This window comes from Phascolarctos cinereus, unplaced genomic scaffold (genome assembly GCF_003287225.1).
Source record: "Phascolarctos cinereus isolate Bilbo 61053 unplaced genomic scaffold, phaCin_HiC Scaffold_4;HRSCAF=312, whole genome shotgun sequence".
NCBI classification, from domain to species: domain Eukaryota; kingdom Metazoa; phylum Chordata; class Mammalia; order Diprotodontia; family Phascolarctidae; genus Phascolarctos; species Phascolarctos cinereus.
In genome coordinates this window covers 651,263,158-651,279,739 of record NW_027555847.1, presented here as the reverse complement: position 1 = coordinate 651,279,739, position 16,582 = coordinate 651,263,158, and the positions used below count along the sequence as shown (strand labels likewise).

Here is a 16,582-nt window from a genome sequence, read left to right as displayed (position 1 = left end):
AATACCAGCACCACCTACCTCACTGGATTGATGTGGGGAACTCATCTTACAAGGCTTAAAGTGTCACCAAAATGAGAGCTATTATTATTCTCATTAAAAACCCTAGGAGTTCAGTTTAGTTCCAGATTCAGAACACTAAGGACTGAACAACGAGGCGTGGCAGAAGAAACAGGTCCCCAGGCCAGGAAGCAGAAGGCCCGGGTTTCAGGGGAAGCTGGTCTGCTTCAAAGTCACAAGACTGCAGGCTCCTCCTGGATCTAGAGATAAAAGAGACCACCCCCCCCTTTTTTTTTTACAGATAAGGAAACTGAGGGCCTGGGAAAGGACATTTGTTAAAACCCCAGGAGCAGGTTCAGGACCAATGGTTCCCAGTTCCGCTTCCAGCCTGGCCTTCACAGTCATCATCCAAAGCAGCTCCTGTGTTGAGATGGCATAGGCTGTCCTCACAAACTGCTACCCCCAGGGCAGGCAAGCCAGCCAGTCAATCAGAAGGAGAGACAGGAAGCAGCATGGGCCAGCCAAGTCAAACCACCACCACTGTGATCACCATCTCCCCTTAGATCCTGAAGCAGGCAGCCCAAGATCCTGAACCCAAGAGCCACCCAGTGCCCTTAGCCATCCATCATCCTGGGAAGCAACAGGAGATACTGCCGGCAGCCTGGCAACTGTTCCTGTGGATGCTATAGTCACAGCTGCTGAAGATCCAGAAAAGAAGGCTCTTGTCATCAAAGCCCCTGGCACTGTCAGATGGTTCAGGAACTGTTAGTTTGTCAGTGGAAATGACATTCAAGAAGAAGCCTTAATATCTGCTTTTCCCCTATACCTTAACTTTTCCATCTGACCTATAGTTCAAATCTTCCCAGTGCTATCTCCCTCCATTAGACGGTGAGCCCCTTGAGAGCAAGGATTGTCTTATTTTTCTCTTTATATCTCTAACACTTAGCACGGTGCTTTGCACACAGTAAGCCCTAAATAAATGCCTTATTCATATTCGTTCACTCCAGTGCTCTACACAAGAAACAGTCATGAAATACCAGTTCTGACAGCATCCCTCCCCTGCTCATAACCCTCCCATGGCTCCCCATTTGCCCACAGGATAAATTCTGTACCACTCAGACTGGCATCCGAATCCCTCCAGGATCTGACAACTGTCTTTCTAGTCTTAGTTCTCCTTTCTCACCTTCAATACAACTAAAATGGATACACACCGTCCCTGGAATCTATCCCATTTTGCTGCCTCCATGCTTTGTCCTTGAGGTTACTCATTCAAGAGGGGTGGGAAGGTTTCAGCTGTAGCATTCTAGCTCCTGGGGCTCCACCATGTCCATCTCCTCCTCTTTCAATGTACCATCTGTCCCCACCCCCAACCCCCAGGGCCATCGACAGTTGTCCTAACCAATGTCCTGCCACCGGACTCCGATGACTGGAAGAGAGACGGAGGCTGATGACTTGGCAAAGTTCTGCCTCACTTAAATCCAATTCAAATCCAAGTCAAGACATCACCCTCCTGATGTCACTGATTCTCTTCCAGAAGGAAGGACAAACAACAAACAGCACCATCTGTCCCTATCCACACTCAGGACACTTCCATTCTGGAAGAAAGGAGGAAATTCAAAATTACAAGTGAGAAGGCTCCCCTTGAAGACCAGGAAGTAAATAAAGATGACAAGTGAAATGGAGGCCCAACTAAGGTCTTCCAAGGAAGTCTTCAATCACCTGTCTCCTTTGAATTTTTTTTAACAACACTCAACTGGCCTTTAGCACCCAGCCCTCAGCTTTCTGCCATGGGATCACGGATTTAGAGCTGGAAGGGGAATCAAAGACCATCTCTCCAATCCCTCGACCATTATAGATGAGGAACCTTAAGAGATTTGGTACCTTTCCATTGAGAGGCAGGGCACTGGGCCTAGATTCATGCATGTCCCAATTCCAACATTTACTAGCTGGATGACCATGGGCATGTCACATGTTTTCTTGGAAAGAATATCTGTCCTACCTATCTATCTCACTGGATTGCTGAAAGGTAAGTGGTGTCAACTGTGAAATTCTATAGAAACTAGAGGTAATGTTATGGTTATTATTCCCCATGATCCTTTGACTAATCACTGAGACTTATGCTTTCCTGAGTCCAAGGTATTTTCCAGTGCCAGTATTCTATGACTCGATGAATCCTAAGATGGTTAACAAAGCATGGCATTTGGGAAGAGAATTTATCCCCTGTCACTAGAGATGGGGAAAATAGCTTCCCTGTGTTACAAGATCCCCTCAGAACAGGGCTGCAGGTGGCCCGTCCAAGTTAGCAGCCCCTGATTGAAATAATACCCAGGGCCCCCAGCCAGTCTGGGAGTGGAAACTGGAGATGGCTCCATTGAGTCTCCTGGGAACACTCAGAGAGCTCTCAGCCTGTGTCTCAGCTGCTCCCTCTTCTCTTTAAAGCCATTTTAAAAGGCACAGCACCCAGAAGGGTGATCTGGACTTAGAATATGAAGACCTATGTTCCAGGGCTGGCTCTTCTCCTCTTTGAACCTCAGTCTCCTTGTCTGTCAAAGTAGGACACAAATACATGCTCTATCTATCTTTCAGAGTGGAGAGTAGTGATAGAAAGTGTTTTTGTTCATGTAAATCAAGACCCAGAGATAAAAAGAGAAAATCAAGATCATTAATTCAGCAAATTAGTGGTAGAGCTGGGGCAAGAACTCAGCTTCCCTGATTCCAGGGCCAAGGCTCTCTTGTTCCAAAGAATATGAGGCTGGGACCAACCTAAAATATCAAGACCACTGGGAAAAGCTATCTGCAATTTCCTCTATGGCCTTAGGCTTAAAACAACCCTGAATACTTAAAACTAGGACACATACAGTAAGCACTTAATCAATGTTCATGGAAGGAATGCAGTGATATATAACTTCCCATCTGGTTCCAGTCTACCTTTCCAGACTCATTGTGTGCTCATTACTCCCCTTCACACACTCTATAAGCCAGTTGAACAGGCCTCCTTATGATCATCTCCTACAAACCCTCCATGCCTGGGAGACTCTGGATCCTCAGCTCCGCCTCCCAGAATCCCTAGCCTCGTTCTCAAGTGCCATTTTCTACATCAGGCCTTTACAGATCCACCAGCAAACATTGTATCAGTCACCTGCCATATACAAAGCACCCTGTTAGGCTCTGGAGGAAGCAATACAACTCATTAGGGAAATTAAAAATGGAGTTAAGCAAAAAGTGAGTTGAATCTCACCTAGATATTTGCTAGCTGTGGCCGTAAGCAAGTTAACTTCTCAGACATTGATACTTTCATCAATACTTCTCCTCCAGATTGAAGGACAAACAAGTTTCCTCAGTGAGGAAAACATACACAGCCCTAAACTCCACACCAACCCAGGGAGCTTTCAACTGAGATAACAAATTGCTTTGGGAGAAAAAAAAAACTTTAAAGTTAAAGCAAGGGAAACTTAAAGCCCCAGCTTTAAATGTTCTTCTGTTATTGTTATTATTATTATTATTACTATATTATAAGAGGATCAATCCAAGAAACTCTCTAGCCAGGAAAGGGCCATGTATAAGGTCATTGCCTTCCATAAGAAGAGCTGTCTTGGGGAAAAAGCAAGGTCCTCCTGACTTCAGGTCCGGTGCTCTATCCACTGTGCCACCTAGCTGCCCCCAAGAGATTCTTTGATCCTTAATTCTGAGTCCCACATTTAGCCTCCTGGCTTCCCTGGCTTCCTTCAAGTCTCCATGAGAAGCCTTTCTCAACCTCTCTTAATTCTAGTGCCTTCCTTCAGTGAATTATTTCAATTTATCCTGTAAGTAGCTTGTTTGCACATAGCTGTTTGCTGTTGTCTCTCCCATTAGATTGTGAGCTCCTTGAAGGCAGGGACTATAATTTGCTTCTTTTGGTATCCCCAGTGCTTAGCAGGGTGTCTGGCACATAGTGCATACTTATTAAATGCTTATTGACTGACTGGCTGTCTATAAAATGGAGATAATATGCATAACTACTTACTTCCTGTTTGTTTTGTGAATCTTAAACTGCTGCAGAAATAACAGAAAATTTAGATAAGACAGGTCCCAACCCTTGTGCCCCTCACAGTCTAGTAAGGGGAAAAGACACAAACATCGTACATAAGTACAGTGGACCTGTTGGGAGAGGTTAGAAGGGGAAGGTCATTATTACCAGGAAAAGGCTTCCTGGAAAAAGTAGTTTTTGAACTGGGATTTAAAAGATAGGAAAGGATTTAACAAAGGGGGACCATCATGAGCAAAGATGTGGCAGTAAGAGAGTTTAGCATGTTTGAGGGGAAGAGAGTTGTCCAATTTTGGCTAAAGCAGAGTCCTTTACAAGAGAGTCATCAGAGATAAGACTAGGAATTAAGGCATTGGAAGTGACTGAAGATTTCTGAGCAGAGTAGCAGCTTGACCAGATCGATACATAAGGAATTGTATTTCGGAAGCAGTGAAAAGGATGGATTGGAGGGAGGAGAGAATAGAGATGAGGCCACTGCAATGGTCCATGCAATGGTGGCAATGAATGTCTCTAAGAGAGTGGTAGTGGGAATGGAGGGATGTGAGAGATTTGGGGAAGGTGGAATCAACAAGACCTGGTAACTTATTGGTTATGAGAGGCCAGAGAGAGAGTGAGAACAAGGAAACTCTTCAAAAGTTAAAGAAAAGAAAAAATAAAAGCGTTTAAAAAAAAGCTTTAAAAGTTAAAGAAAAGAAAATTTAATAATTTTTTAAAATTAATAAATTAAAATTTTAATAAAGCTTTAAATAATAGCTCAGGACAACCACTGCCACAACAAAGCTGTCCCAAGCATCCCATGAGAAAAGTCAAGTGATGGAAGCCTACTAGGAAGGGAGGAAGAAGTCATGACTTCAGGCTAGGGCAGCCCCAGAAGACTTCCCAGAGGCACTATTTGGTAACAAAGTGCCAGACAATACAGAAATTGCTAAACCTAACACAGTAACAGGTGCTGAGCTCCCATAAAAGTTCTCTCATAACTTAACGGGAGCCGGGAGTCCTGGGTTCCAGTCTCAGCTTTAGAATGGACTCTGTGACCATGGCCAAGTTCTTTTTCTTCTTTGGGCCTCAGTTTTCTCATCTGTTAACCAATGGACTAAATGGTTCTAAAGGCAGTTTCCACCCCACCGAGTCCCCCATATCTCCAAGTCCTAAAGCCCCTTACAGCTCTGCCCCTCTAAGTTCTACGGTCCCTTCTGCCAGATTTTGTACGCTAGGATCCCACCCAGATCCTTCAGGAGGGATTCCTTGATCTCCTAGTATACCCTACACACTTGGAAAACTAGGCAATAACACCCTCACAGCCTTGACCTGGGGCCAGGGACTTGGTGGTCCCAGCACCATCTGGAGATTCTCAGAGATAGTCATAGAAGTAGGAGAAGGGAAAGATGCATTTGGTTGGGGGGGGGGGTCAGAGGCATTTTAACAATTGTCGGGGGGGTTGGCAGGGGAGGGAGGGGGGATGAAGGGCTGGAGGGAGGAACCCGTAGTAGGCCTGTCCTCAGGCTTCAGGGGACAGCCAGCTCTACCTCCTCTTCCTCCACCTCCTCACCCCTGCCAACAAGTCTCAAACAGCAGGTGTTGGTCCCGTCAGACCTGTCACTGGTGCTAATGATACCTTCCCTTCTGGTCTCCCCAATCCACCTCCCACCCTAGCCCCTGTGTGCGCAGAAGGGGGGAGGAGATGCAAAGCCGGGGACCCTCGCCCCCTTCCAGTGCCCAGGTCATACGCTGCCCCCCCTCCACTGGAGATTGGGGTAGGGAGGGGCAACCCTGCACCCGCATTTTGCTTCCCCGGAAGGGTTACCTGAGGGGCTCTCCAGCCCAGGACGCCCCCCTCACCTTTCGGGCGCTACCCTCGTCCTCAGGTTGAAGCAAGAAGCCATCGTCGCCGCCTCCCTCGCCGTCTGGGCTCTCCTCGAGGATCATCTCGGCCCACGCCGCTGGGACATCCAGCAGCCCAGGTCCCGTGTAGGACAACCTGCAGCTACCGCCCAGGGACGCGGCCAAGTGCAAGCAAGTGCACAATCCAGGGGCAGGTCCGGAGCCCACAGAGCCGGGCAGTTCGGGCAGTCGGGTCCCTCCTCCTCCCCCCCTCTCCACCCCCTTCAGCAGCTCCCGCCCGCTTCCCAGCCCTCCGCTCCCACTTGACTCCCCTTACCCGGAGGGGGGGGGCGGGACTGGGGCGGGGTGCCTGGGGAAAGGTTGGGAGGTGACCCCTGGAAGGAGGACGGGGGGGGCGGGCAAAAAAAAAATTGACCTCACCCAATCGCCTGCGGCAATGGCTGGGATGGAGGTGGCCTCGGGCCAATGGGAGTGAGGGGGTGGGCGGTTTCCATGGGGGCGGAACGGTCTCGGCGGGTCTGCTCGGCCTCTCTCCCTCCCGGCGGAGTCCCGGGGGAATTCTGTCACCCTAGGCAACGGTGGGAATTAGAACGCTCCGAGACAGGAAGGCGAGAGCCGGGAGGGGCCGCCTGGGGGTAGCGAGAGACTACCTGCGCCTGCGCCTCCCCTGGCCTCTCTCCCCTCCCTTCTCCGCCCCCCGCCCCCAACCCCCGGTCAGTCGGTCCTTTAACCGACTCTCAGAGCCGGGCTGCAGCTGGGTCGCGTGGCTCCGCTCTGCCCCAACTTCCTCCCCCACGCAACTTTGGAAGAAAAGCCACTAATGCAATTCCTCAGCCCTTGCAAATTTACTTTGTAGCCTCTTATGATGGGACCACAGATTTTTACAGATGGAAGAGACCTTTGAGATTATCTCTGTAGTTCTGCACACTGATTTTACGGTGGAGGAAACTGAGGACCAGAAAGGGAAAGGGCCTTTCCCAACATCGTACAGCAAGTAAGTGGCAGAGGCTGGACCTGAACCTAGGAGACCTGGGTTAGTGCTATTTCCACCACCTCTTAGTTTGCCTTTCCCAAAAACCTTGCTTTGCGGGGTGGCTTAAGGAAGCACTCTCCCTGGTATCTGAAGACCTGCGTGCAAGTTGGATCTGTGATATTTACAAGCTATGAGACCCTGGACAAAGAGGCTTCACTCTTCATCTCCGTAAAATTAGGGTAATAATACTGCCCCTGCCTCCCTAGCAGAGTCCGTGTGAGGACTGTGCTTTCTAAACCTAAAAGGTCTACAGAAATAGGAACTATTAAATTTGAAATGGTGCAAATAAAATGTCCATATCTTTTGATCCAGGGATTCCACTACCAGGCATATACTTTAAGGAACTCGTTGATAGGAATAAAAACTTCATATACACCAAAATATTTATAGCAGCATTTTCTGTAATAGCCAAAAAACAAAACAAACAAACAAAAAACTGGAAACAAAGTAGGTGCCCACAGATTGGGGAATGGCTAAGCAACTTGTGGTACAAGAATGTAGTGAAATATTATTGAGCGGAAAGAAACTACCAATATGATCAATAGAGAAGCTTGGAAGGGCATGAAAAAAAGTTCATGAAAAACATGAACTGACTCAGAGTAAAGTAATCACAGCCTCCCCCCCCCCGGAAAAAAACCAAACCTAGTGGCACTTCCCCATACCCACTTTCTGCCTTCCTTTTGTACGTTGTCTTCCCCATTAAACTGTAAGCTCCTTGAAGGCAGGAAGTGTTTTTTTCCCTTATTTGTATCCCTAGTACTTAGTACAGTGCCTAGCACATAGTAGGTGCTTAATAAATGTATATTTAATTTTATCAAATTGAATATACAAAATGACAACAATAATGCAAATGGAAAGAACAACCACAAAAATCACAAGTGAATATCACAAAATTACAAAGAACAAGCATGACCCCTAAGGTATGAGAAGACACTTCTACCCTGCTCCTTTGCAGAAGTGGAGGATCCATAAGTGTGAAACATTGCATGTATTTTCAGACTCTTTCTGTCTTTTAATTGGTTTTGATAATTTTTTCCTCTTCCTATTTTTTCCTTTAAAAATAATTGTTATTTGGAATGGCTCTCTGAGAGGGGAAGGGAGAAGGAAATAGTGATATGATAAACAAATGATATCAATAAAAATATTTTAAGCATATTGAGAGAACTTTTTAATCACCAAAAAAAAAATGTGAAGTATTATGAGAGGGACTCCCACCTTTTTGAGGAATCCTTTCCCAACCTCTCTTAATTCCACTGCCTTCTCTCCTTTAATTATTTCCTATTTATTCTGTATATAGCTCACGTTGTATATATTTATTTGCTCATTGTCTCCCTCATTAGACTGCAAACTCCTTGAGGGCAAGACTATGAAAGACCCTCCAAGACTATCCTGGCCAATCTAAGCTCTCCCCTTCTACAACCCTATCTGCATGTATGCCGTCACCTCAACTAGATTGTAAATTGGAGGCAGTGTGACAGGTCTTCTGAAAGGATGGCTTCTACCCTATGTCCTGCTCAGGCCAAGTGTGGAATATTGTGTTTGGTTCCATTTTAAAGGGCACATTGACAAGATGGAGTATGTCTGGTATGGGGTTGTCTCTCTCTCTCTCTCTTCTCTCTCTCTCTCTCTCTCTCTCTCTCTCTCTCTCTCTCTCTCTCTCTCTCTCTCTTTTCCTCATTCCCTCCCTTTATCTCCCACCCTCCCTCCTTCCTTCTGTCTCTCTCTCTGGCTCTGTCCCTGTGTATCTGTATTTCGTCTGTCTGTCTCTCTTCCCCCTCCCCTCCACTACCCCCAGACTGTGGGCATTCTGGAAATCCTGAAGTTCCATCAGAGCTCTAACTGATAACCAGTCTATAGCAGAGACAAACAGAGCTAGAAGCAGTGGCTGCCAGAGTATAGTGGCTAATAATCGCTTGTGACACAGAGTCACTATGGACCCTACAGTGACCCCAACTCTCAGAACCCAGCACAGAGCTTTATCTAAGGGGAAGCTCATGGAGATTTGGCAAAGGGAGAAAAAGATTTACAGTAACCAGGAGCTCTTGGATACTCATTTACCACATATGTTCTCTCTACTCATTTGCCTCACTATCATTTTACTATATTCTTGGGTCCATTCTCCCCAGAGACCTTGAAGATAGCTGTCATGCTTCACAAATCTGATCAATACAATGATCCATGACAATTCCAAAGGACTCGATGAAAAATGCTATGCACCTCTAAATAGAGAACTGATGGAGTCCAAGTACATATCAAAGCATATTTTTTCTCTGTTTTTCTTGCTTCTTTTTATATTCACAACATGGCTAATGTGGACATATGTTTTGTATGACTTCATATGTATAATGAGTATTGTAATTCTTATCATCTCATTAGATAGCAGGGGAGAGGGTGGAGAGAGGGAAAGAATTTGGAACTGAAAATAACAACTAAAAAAATAAAGATAGCTGTCATGTCTGTCATAAGTCTTTTTGTCATAAGCATCCACAGTTGCTTCAACTGATGCTTGGGTAACATGGTTTTGAGACCCTTTGCTACCTTTTGCCCCTGTCTGAAGGCTGTCCAGATTTCCAATGTCCTTTTTTTTTTAATGTGGTAGCCAGAACTAAACATAATTGTATTAAGAATTCCTTTGACAATAAGAAATTAAATAAAAACCACTATATATAGTGCTTTCATCTCCATTGTTTCATTTGATTCTTACAACATCCCAGTGAAATATGCAGGGTAGATACTATTAAACCGCATACAGATGAAGAAACTGAATTCTGGGCAATATGTTTTAGAAATGATATAAACAAGAGTAGCACTGGATGAGAAATCACTCATGATGAGTTGTAATCTGCACCACTAAAGGAAGTACCCACAGTGATGAAATAATAGATATATTGAGATATAAAGCTACAGTATATCCAGAAGAGGATGGCACATAGCATTTTGTCTCTTGAATGCATTATCAAGTATTACTGTGTGTTATAATTATATGTGTGTTATCAATACCTACACCTACACACACACAAAACTGTATAGTAGAAACTACAAAATCAACTCCCTGTCTTCTTCCCCATAAGCAGCTGGCTCTACTTTTTCCCCTTCCTTTTGAATATTTTTCTCAAATTTGCCATAAGGTATTTAAAAACTTGGACCAGCTATCTGAGGAAACTTAGGAAAAGAGGTAAGAAGGGAAAGATGAACAAGAGAAAAGAAGTGTCTTTTTAAAAAACAAAACACCTTGGGAAGTGCTGGTGCAAGCATAAGGGAGACCACCTGGGTACTGGGAGACAGAGGATTGATTCACCTAAGTTTGCATGGAGTTGGGGGAAAAAATGTTTGAACTGTGCAAAAAAGGATTATTCCTGTAGCACCCTCAGAGAATCTTAGATTAAGAAGGTTTTGGCTATGGGACACAGGTCCTATTGCTTCAAAAGAATAGAGGCATTCTGAACCGCAGGTGTAGTCTGAGCTCTAGGCACATTTGACCAGGAATAGAAATCTCCAGAGTTATTAAGGACTGCTAGGGAACCAGCTGCTAATGAACTGGTCCTCTGGAGAAGGTCATGATTGCCATCTTCTGGAGAGCAGCAGAATTGCAGAAACCAGTAATAGAGCTAACTTATAGGTTTCAGTACTATAGAGTGCCCAAGAAGAGTCTATGAGGAGTAATCACTACCTTCTGGGAGATGAGGAGAACTACAAGAGGCAGACAATGGAGAAGGATGGAAAGTAGCATCTGGTGACACCTGGGGAGAGTTGCTGGAGGAAGAGCTAAATAGAACAGTCAAAGGGCTAGGGAGGAGAGTACCAATGTGCAGAATCAAATCCCAGCCTTTCCCTTTTCAGTAGCTGCAGGGAATACAGTACTGTAAATTATAAAGAGAACCTTTAATGTTTCCTTTAACTTACAAATAAAAAATATTTAATGTTTTGAGTTTTGTCATACTGAATACTTGTAAGAAGACCTAGTGGCTATCCTCTGGGAATATGTCAGATGCTGGTATTTCCAGATTCTATTAGTTCTTTTAGCAGCAAGGCAGAGAAGTGAGAAATCTCAAAGCATATCTATGTCCTTTGTAAAGGTTAGGAGAAAGACTTCCTTTTAAGTCACAACTAAAATCCCACCTTCTAGAGAAAGCCTTCCCCAGCCCCTCCTAATTCCAGGGCCTTCCCTCTTTTAATTATTTCTTATTTATCCTGTGTGTAGCTCACTTTGTACATATTTGTTTTCTTGTTGTTTTCCCCATTAGATTGTAAGCTCTTGAAGGCAAGACTGTCTTTTGCCTCTTTTTGTATCCCCAGTGTTTAGCATAGTGCCTGGCACGTAGTAGGCACTTAATAAATGTTTATTGATTGGTTGATTGAAGGGTTACAACTGTAAGGGCTGTGAGGGCAGATCTTCTCAAAACTTTATACCATTCCCAGAGCCTAACACAGTGCTTAATAACTTTTTATTGAATTGAAGCTACAGGAAGGTGGATTTCAATCTTCTTAATTGGGCTGCCTTGGGTGGTAGTGAGGTTCCTCAGCCAACAAGCATTCATTAACAAGCAGTGCCAAGCACTGGGATACAAAGAAAGGCAACAACATAGTCTCTGCCCTGAGGGGCTCACATTCTAATGGGGAAGACAGCTTTCATCAACTCCCTACATACAAGATAAACACAGTATAAGTAGGAAGTAATCTCAGAGGGAAAGCACTAGTAATGGGGAGAAACCAGGAAAGGTCTCTTGCAGAAGGTGAAATGTAAGCTGAGTCTTGAAGGAAGCCAGGAAGTGGTGAAGAGTGATAGCACCCCAAACATGGGGGACAGCCAGTGAAAAGGAACTGAGTTGGGAGACCAAGTCTTGCGTGTGGGAGAAACAACAAATACACCATAACTATCATAGAGTAAGTAGAGGAGAGAAAAGTGTAAGAACACTGAAAGGATAGGAAGGGAAAGGGGAAGGTTGTGAAAGACTTTAAAAGTAAATCAAGATTTTATATTTGGTCCTGGAGAAAACAGGAAAACATTGGAATTTATTGAATAATTTCAGATGAGCTTTGTGAAGATTGAATTGACAGTTGAGTGGTGGAAAGATTAGAGTGCAGGAAAGACGAGGCAGAAAGACCAACCAGAAGGCTATATAATGCAATATACAATAATCCAGGTGTGAGATGATGCAGACCTGCACCAGGGTAGTGACTGTGTGAGTGGAGAGAAAGGGACATATTATTACAGGAACTGACAACCAACAGGATACATAGGGTGAGTGGGAGTGAGGAGTTGAGGATGACTCCAAGGTTTTTAGCCTAAGTAGGAAATGGATGTTCGTTTGTCAAAGATACTGTAGGATAGGGTTAGATCCTGAGGTTCTGATCTGATCAACATGGATTCTGGAATTCTATAACTGGAAACTTCTGGACATCAGGAAACTCATCTACTTATCTTCAGTGTTAAAAAGTGATGTCATGAGATATTTTTATGAAACCAATTTTATTAGAAGTATTTAAATAATAGAAGAATAATAGATTTCCAAAGACTCAGAATTTCAGGTGTAATGAACACATTATCAATTTTTTTAGTCTTCTAAAAAAAACCCAGCTTTTGTCAAGTTAATTGGTATTCCCTATATGTTTACAAGTATTACCCAATAAGTGCTCCTTGAAGGCAGGGACTATTTTCATTTCTGTCTTTGACCACCCCCTCACACTAGGCAGATTGCTATCTGAAACATTTGCTAGCTATGTGACACAATGTATACATGCAGCAGGCACCAAATAAATGTTTGTTAAATTGAATTTTTAAGCAAAAAAAAGAAATCCTTTTCTTCCAGGGTTACTACATTCATAGATTGGAAGAATTCTGCAGATATAGTTATCCTAGATTTTTCTTAAAAAAAAACATTTTATGATGAGCAGATGGATTTCAGAAAAACCTGAAAAGACTTACATGAATTGATGTTGAGTGAAGTGAGTAGTACCAGGAGAACATTGTACACAGTAACAGTAACACTTCAAGATGATTAATTATGATAGACTTAGATCTTCTCAGCTAACGAAGATCTAAGACAATTCCAAAAGACTCATGATGGAAAATCCTATCCACATTTAGAGAAAGAACTATGGAGTCTGAATGAAGATTGAAGCATATTATTTTCACTTTTTGTTTTTTGTGGATTTTCCCTTTTGTTGTGTTTCTTCTTTCACAACATGACTAATGTGAAAATATGTTTCCACGTTTGTACATGTATAATCTATATCAGACTGTTTGCTGTCTTGAGGAGGGGTGAAGGTAGGGAGGGAGGGAGAAAAATTTGGAACTCCAAATATTATAAAATGAATGCTGAAAACCAACTTTACATGTAATTAGAAAAAAATAAAATACTATTTACCAAAAAAGTGAGAAAAAATATTTTATTGATGAGTTTTGTTCTTACATCACAGTCATTTCCAGATAAACTCAGGTATAGGTCCCTCCTTCCCCACCCCCCAACCCAGTAAGACTTCCCTTGTAGCAAGGAAACAAAAAATTAACTGACTCATCAATTATTTCTGACAGCATATATAATATTCCATACCCACAGTGCACCACCTCTCCAAGAAAAGACATAAGGTACACTTCTTCATCTCTTCTTTCCCCCCAAGTTTGGTCGTTATAATTCATTTTCATTTTGTTTTATGTATAGTCTTCCCCCATTAGATTGTAAGCATCTTAAGGGCAGGACTGTCTTTTTGTTTATATCTGTATCCCCAGCACTTAAGCACTGGCACCTTAAGTAAGTATGTAATAAATGCTTATTTTTTTCCCTTTCTTCCTTCATTTCATTTCATTTCCATTACTAGAATATATGTGTATATATATATATATATATATATATATATATATATATATGTATGTATGTGTGTGTGTGTATATGCATGTATAGTATGTACATGTATATATACACATACATATATTTTCCTGGTCCTACTTACTTTATGTTGAATCAGTTCATACAAGTCTTCTCATGTTTCCCTAAATTCTTCATCATTCTTTATTTCTTAGAGCTCAATGATATTCCATGACATGCATATCCTATAATTTGCTTGGTTATTCTGTAATTGGGGCAACTAGATATGCACTGTGGATAAAATGCCAGGCTTCGAGTCAGGAAGAATCATCTTCCTGAGTTCAAATACAGCCTTAGATACCACTTATGTGACCCTGGGTACATCACTTAACTCTGTTTGCCTCAGTTTCCTCATCTGTAAAATGAGATAGAGAAGAAAATGGCAAACCACTCCAGTATCTTTACCAAGAAAATCCCAAATGGGGTCACCAAGAGTAGGACACAACTGAAACAAAACTGAACTACTATTCTGCAATTGCTGGGTACCACTTTGTTTTCTTTTCTTTTGCTCCTGTCCTACCTAGAAGTTTGACTATAAATATTTTGGTATGCATGGGACCTTTCTTTTTGTCTTTGTCCTCTCTGTGTCAGCAGTGGGATCTCTGCATCAAGGAGTATGAGCAATTTAATCATTTTTTTCACATAATTCTCCATTGCTTTTCAGAATGGTTGGGCCAATTCACAGTACTTTTGATGATATCAAGCTATGCATTGTCATAAAAGGTTCCTTACCTTTTTCTTCAATTGCACCTGTGATTTAATTGGTATAGAGAACTCCTAAGGAGGAAACACTTAAAAACAATAACGATTGACACTGAAATTTATACTCTTACAGAGATTCCTGGGGGCACTGAAAGATGAATTGCCCTGCTTCAGGTCACACAGCCAATATGTGTCAGAAACAGGACTTGAAAGAAGATCTTCCTGGCTTGGAGGCCAGTTGTTCATCTACTGTGCCACTACCTCTCTCAATTTTTCTCTTAACAGCAATATTCTTCTGGTGATGCCATGTGGCCAAGAATCATGGAATCTTTCTAAGCCAAGATTTGGTTCTGTTACTCCCCAGCTCAAAAATCTATAGTGGTTCCCTATTGTCTTTAAGATAAGTATGAATTCCCCTTACCTGGTATTTACAATCCTGTCACCCTTGGGCCTTAACTTACCTTTCTAGTCTTATTTCATATTTCATATCATATCATTCACTGACTCTACTTTTATAGCAAAGCTGGAGTATGTCCAGAAGAGGGCAACCAGCATGATAAAAGGACTTGAGTCCATGAGGACTGGTTGAATGAGCTGGGAATGTTTATTTAACTTGGAAAAGAGAAGATTTAGAGTAGATAACAAACATTTATATAACACTTCATGGTTTGCAAAGCACTTTACAATATTATCTCATTTGATTTTCACAACAAGCCTGGGAGGTAGGTGTTGTTATTATCCCTGTTTTACAGATAAGAAAACTGAGTCAAATAGGGGAAGTGATTTGCCCAGGGTTACATAGTAAGTGTCTGGGGAAGGATTTGAAAGAAGGTGTTTCTGATTCTAAGACCAGTGCTCTAGCTTCATTATTACTACTTGAGGAGGGATGTGATAATTATCTTCAAGTATTTGAAGGCTAGTCAAGTGGGGTGGATTAGAGCTGTTCTATTTGGCTCCAGAGGGCCAAATTAGGGGCAATGGGTGAACAATGAAAAGAGACCAATATAAGCTTGATGTTAGAAAATGTGTCCCTAATAATTAGATAACCAGATATGTGATGGATTGATAGATAAAAGCATCCATTAAGCTCTTGTTGTTATTGTTGTTGTTGTTGTTCAGTTGTTTCAGTTTTATCCAACTTCATGATTTTCTTGACGATTTTCTTGGCAAAGATACAGGAGTAGTTTACCATTTCCTTCTCCAGCTCATTTTACAGATGAGGAATTAAGGCAAACAGTGTTAAGTGGATTGCCCAGGATCACAATTAGTAAGTGTCTGAGGCCAGATTTGAACTCAAAAAGATAAGTCTTCCTAACTCCAAGCCCATAGCTCTATCCACTACACCACTGGGCTATTCTTTATTAAGTTCTTAATAGGTGCCATGCACTGTGCTAGGTGGGGACATAAATATAAGCATGCTAGACAGAAAACAGTCCTTGGGCAGAGCCAAGCTGGCAGAGTAAAATCAGGGACTCACTTGAGCTCTCCCCCAAACTCCTCCAAGTACTTGTAAAAATGACTTTAAACAAATTCTAGAGCAGCAGAACCCACAAAAAGACAGAGTGAAACAAATTTCCAGCCCAGGACAACATGGATGGTTGATGAGAAAGGTCTGTTGCATGGGGCTGGGAGAGGAACTCAGTTCAGCATGGGCCACACAGACAAAGACCAGGCTTTGGTGAACCCAGAGCAGACCTCAGGGGACTGAATCACGGGGAAGCTGTGGTGGTTTCCAGACTTCTCAACCCACAAACGCCAAAGACAACTTAGAAGGTCAGTGGGAAGGGTTTGTCAGACCTGGGTGAGAGAGGGGCACAGTCTAGTCCCAGCCCTTGTAGCCTATAGACAGTGAGGGGATCAAATGGCTGATCAGAGGGGGATTGCAGGGATCTCTTTGCTGGCACTGAGGCAAGATTCTCTTCCTTTGCCCATGCTTAGATCTGGTCACAGTTCTGGGTGGCTGTCCTGGGGCGAGGAGGAGCACTGGCAGCAGTGCAGAAAGAATCCTCCTCACAGTTCCAAGGCAGAAAAGAGTGCTTGTGGTCACTCACAGACCACAGCACAGGCCAGGAGCCTTGCCCGTGATTGTACCGCCTTGGATGAACTGAAAACTTACAG

At 43.1% G+C, this 16,582-nt stretch overlaps 1 protein-coding gene across 2 annotated transcripts in view; it reads right to left on the bottom strand.

Moving 5' to 3' along the window:
- Positions 1–6,174, bottom strand: part of RHPN1 (rhophilin Rho GTPase binding protein 1) — a 52,785-nt gene extending 46,611 nt beyond the window's left edge. Inside the window, exon 1 of one of the 2 annotated variants that reach the window (XM_020995268.2) lies at positions 5,861–6,174. In XM_020995268.2, the coding sequence (XP_020850927.1) occupies positions 5,861–5,947 (87 nt within the window). In that variant the 5' untranslated portion in view covers positions 5,948–6,174. The remainder of the gene's footprint in view (positions 1–5,860) is intronic. The other variant, XM_020995267.2, reaches the window with a different exon arrangement.
- Positions 6,175–16,582: the final 10,408 nt, after the last annotated feature.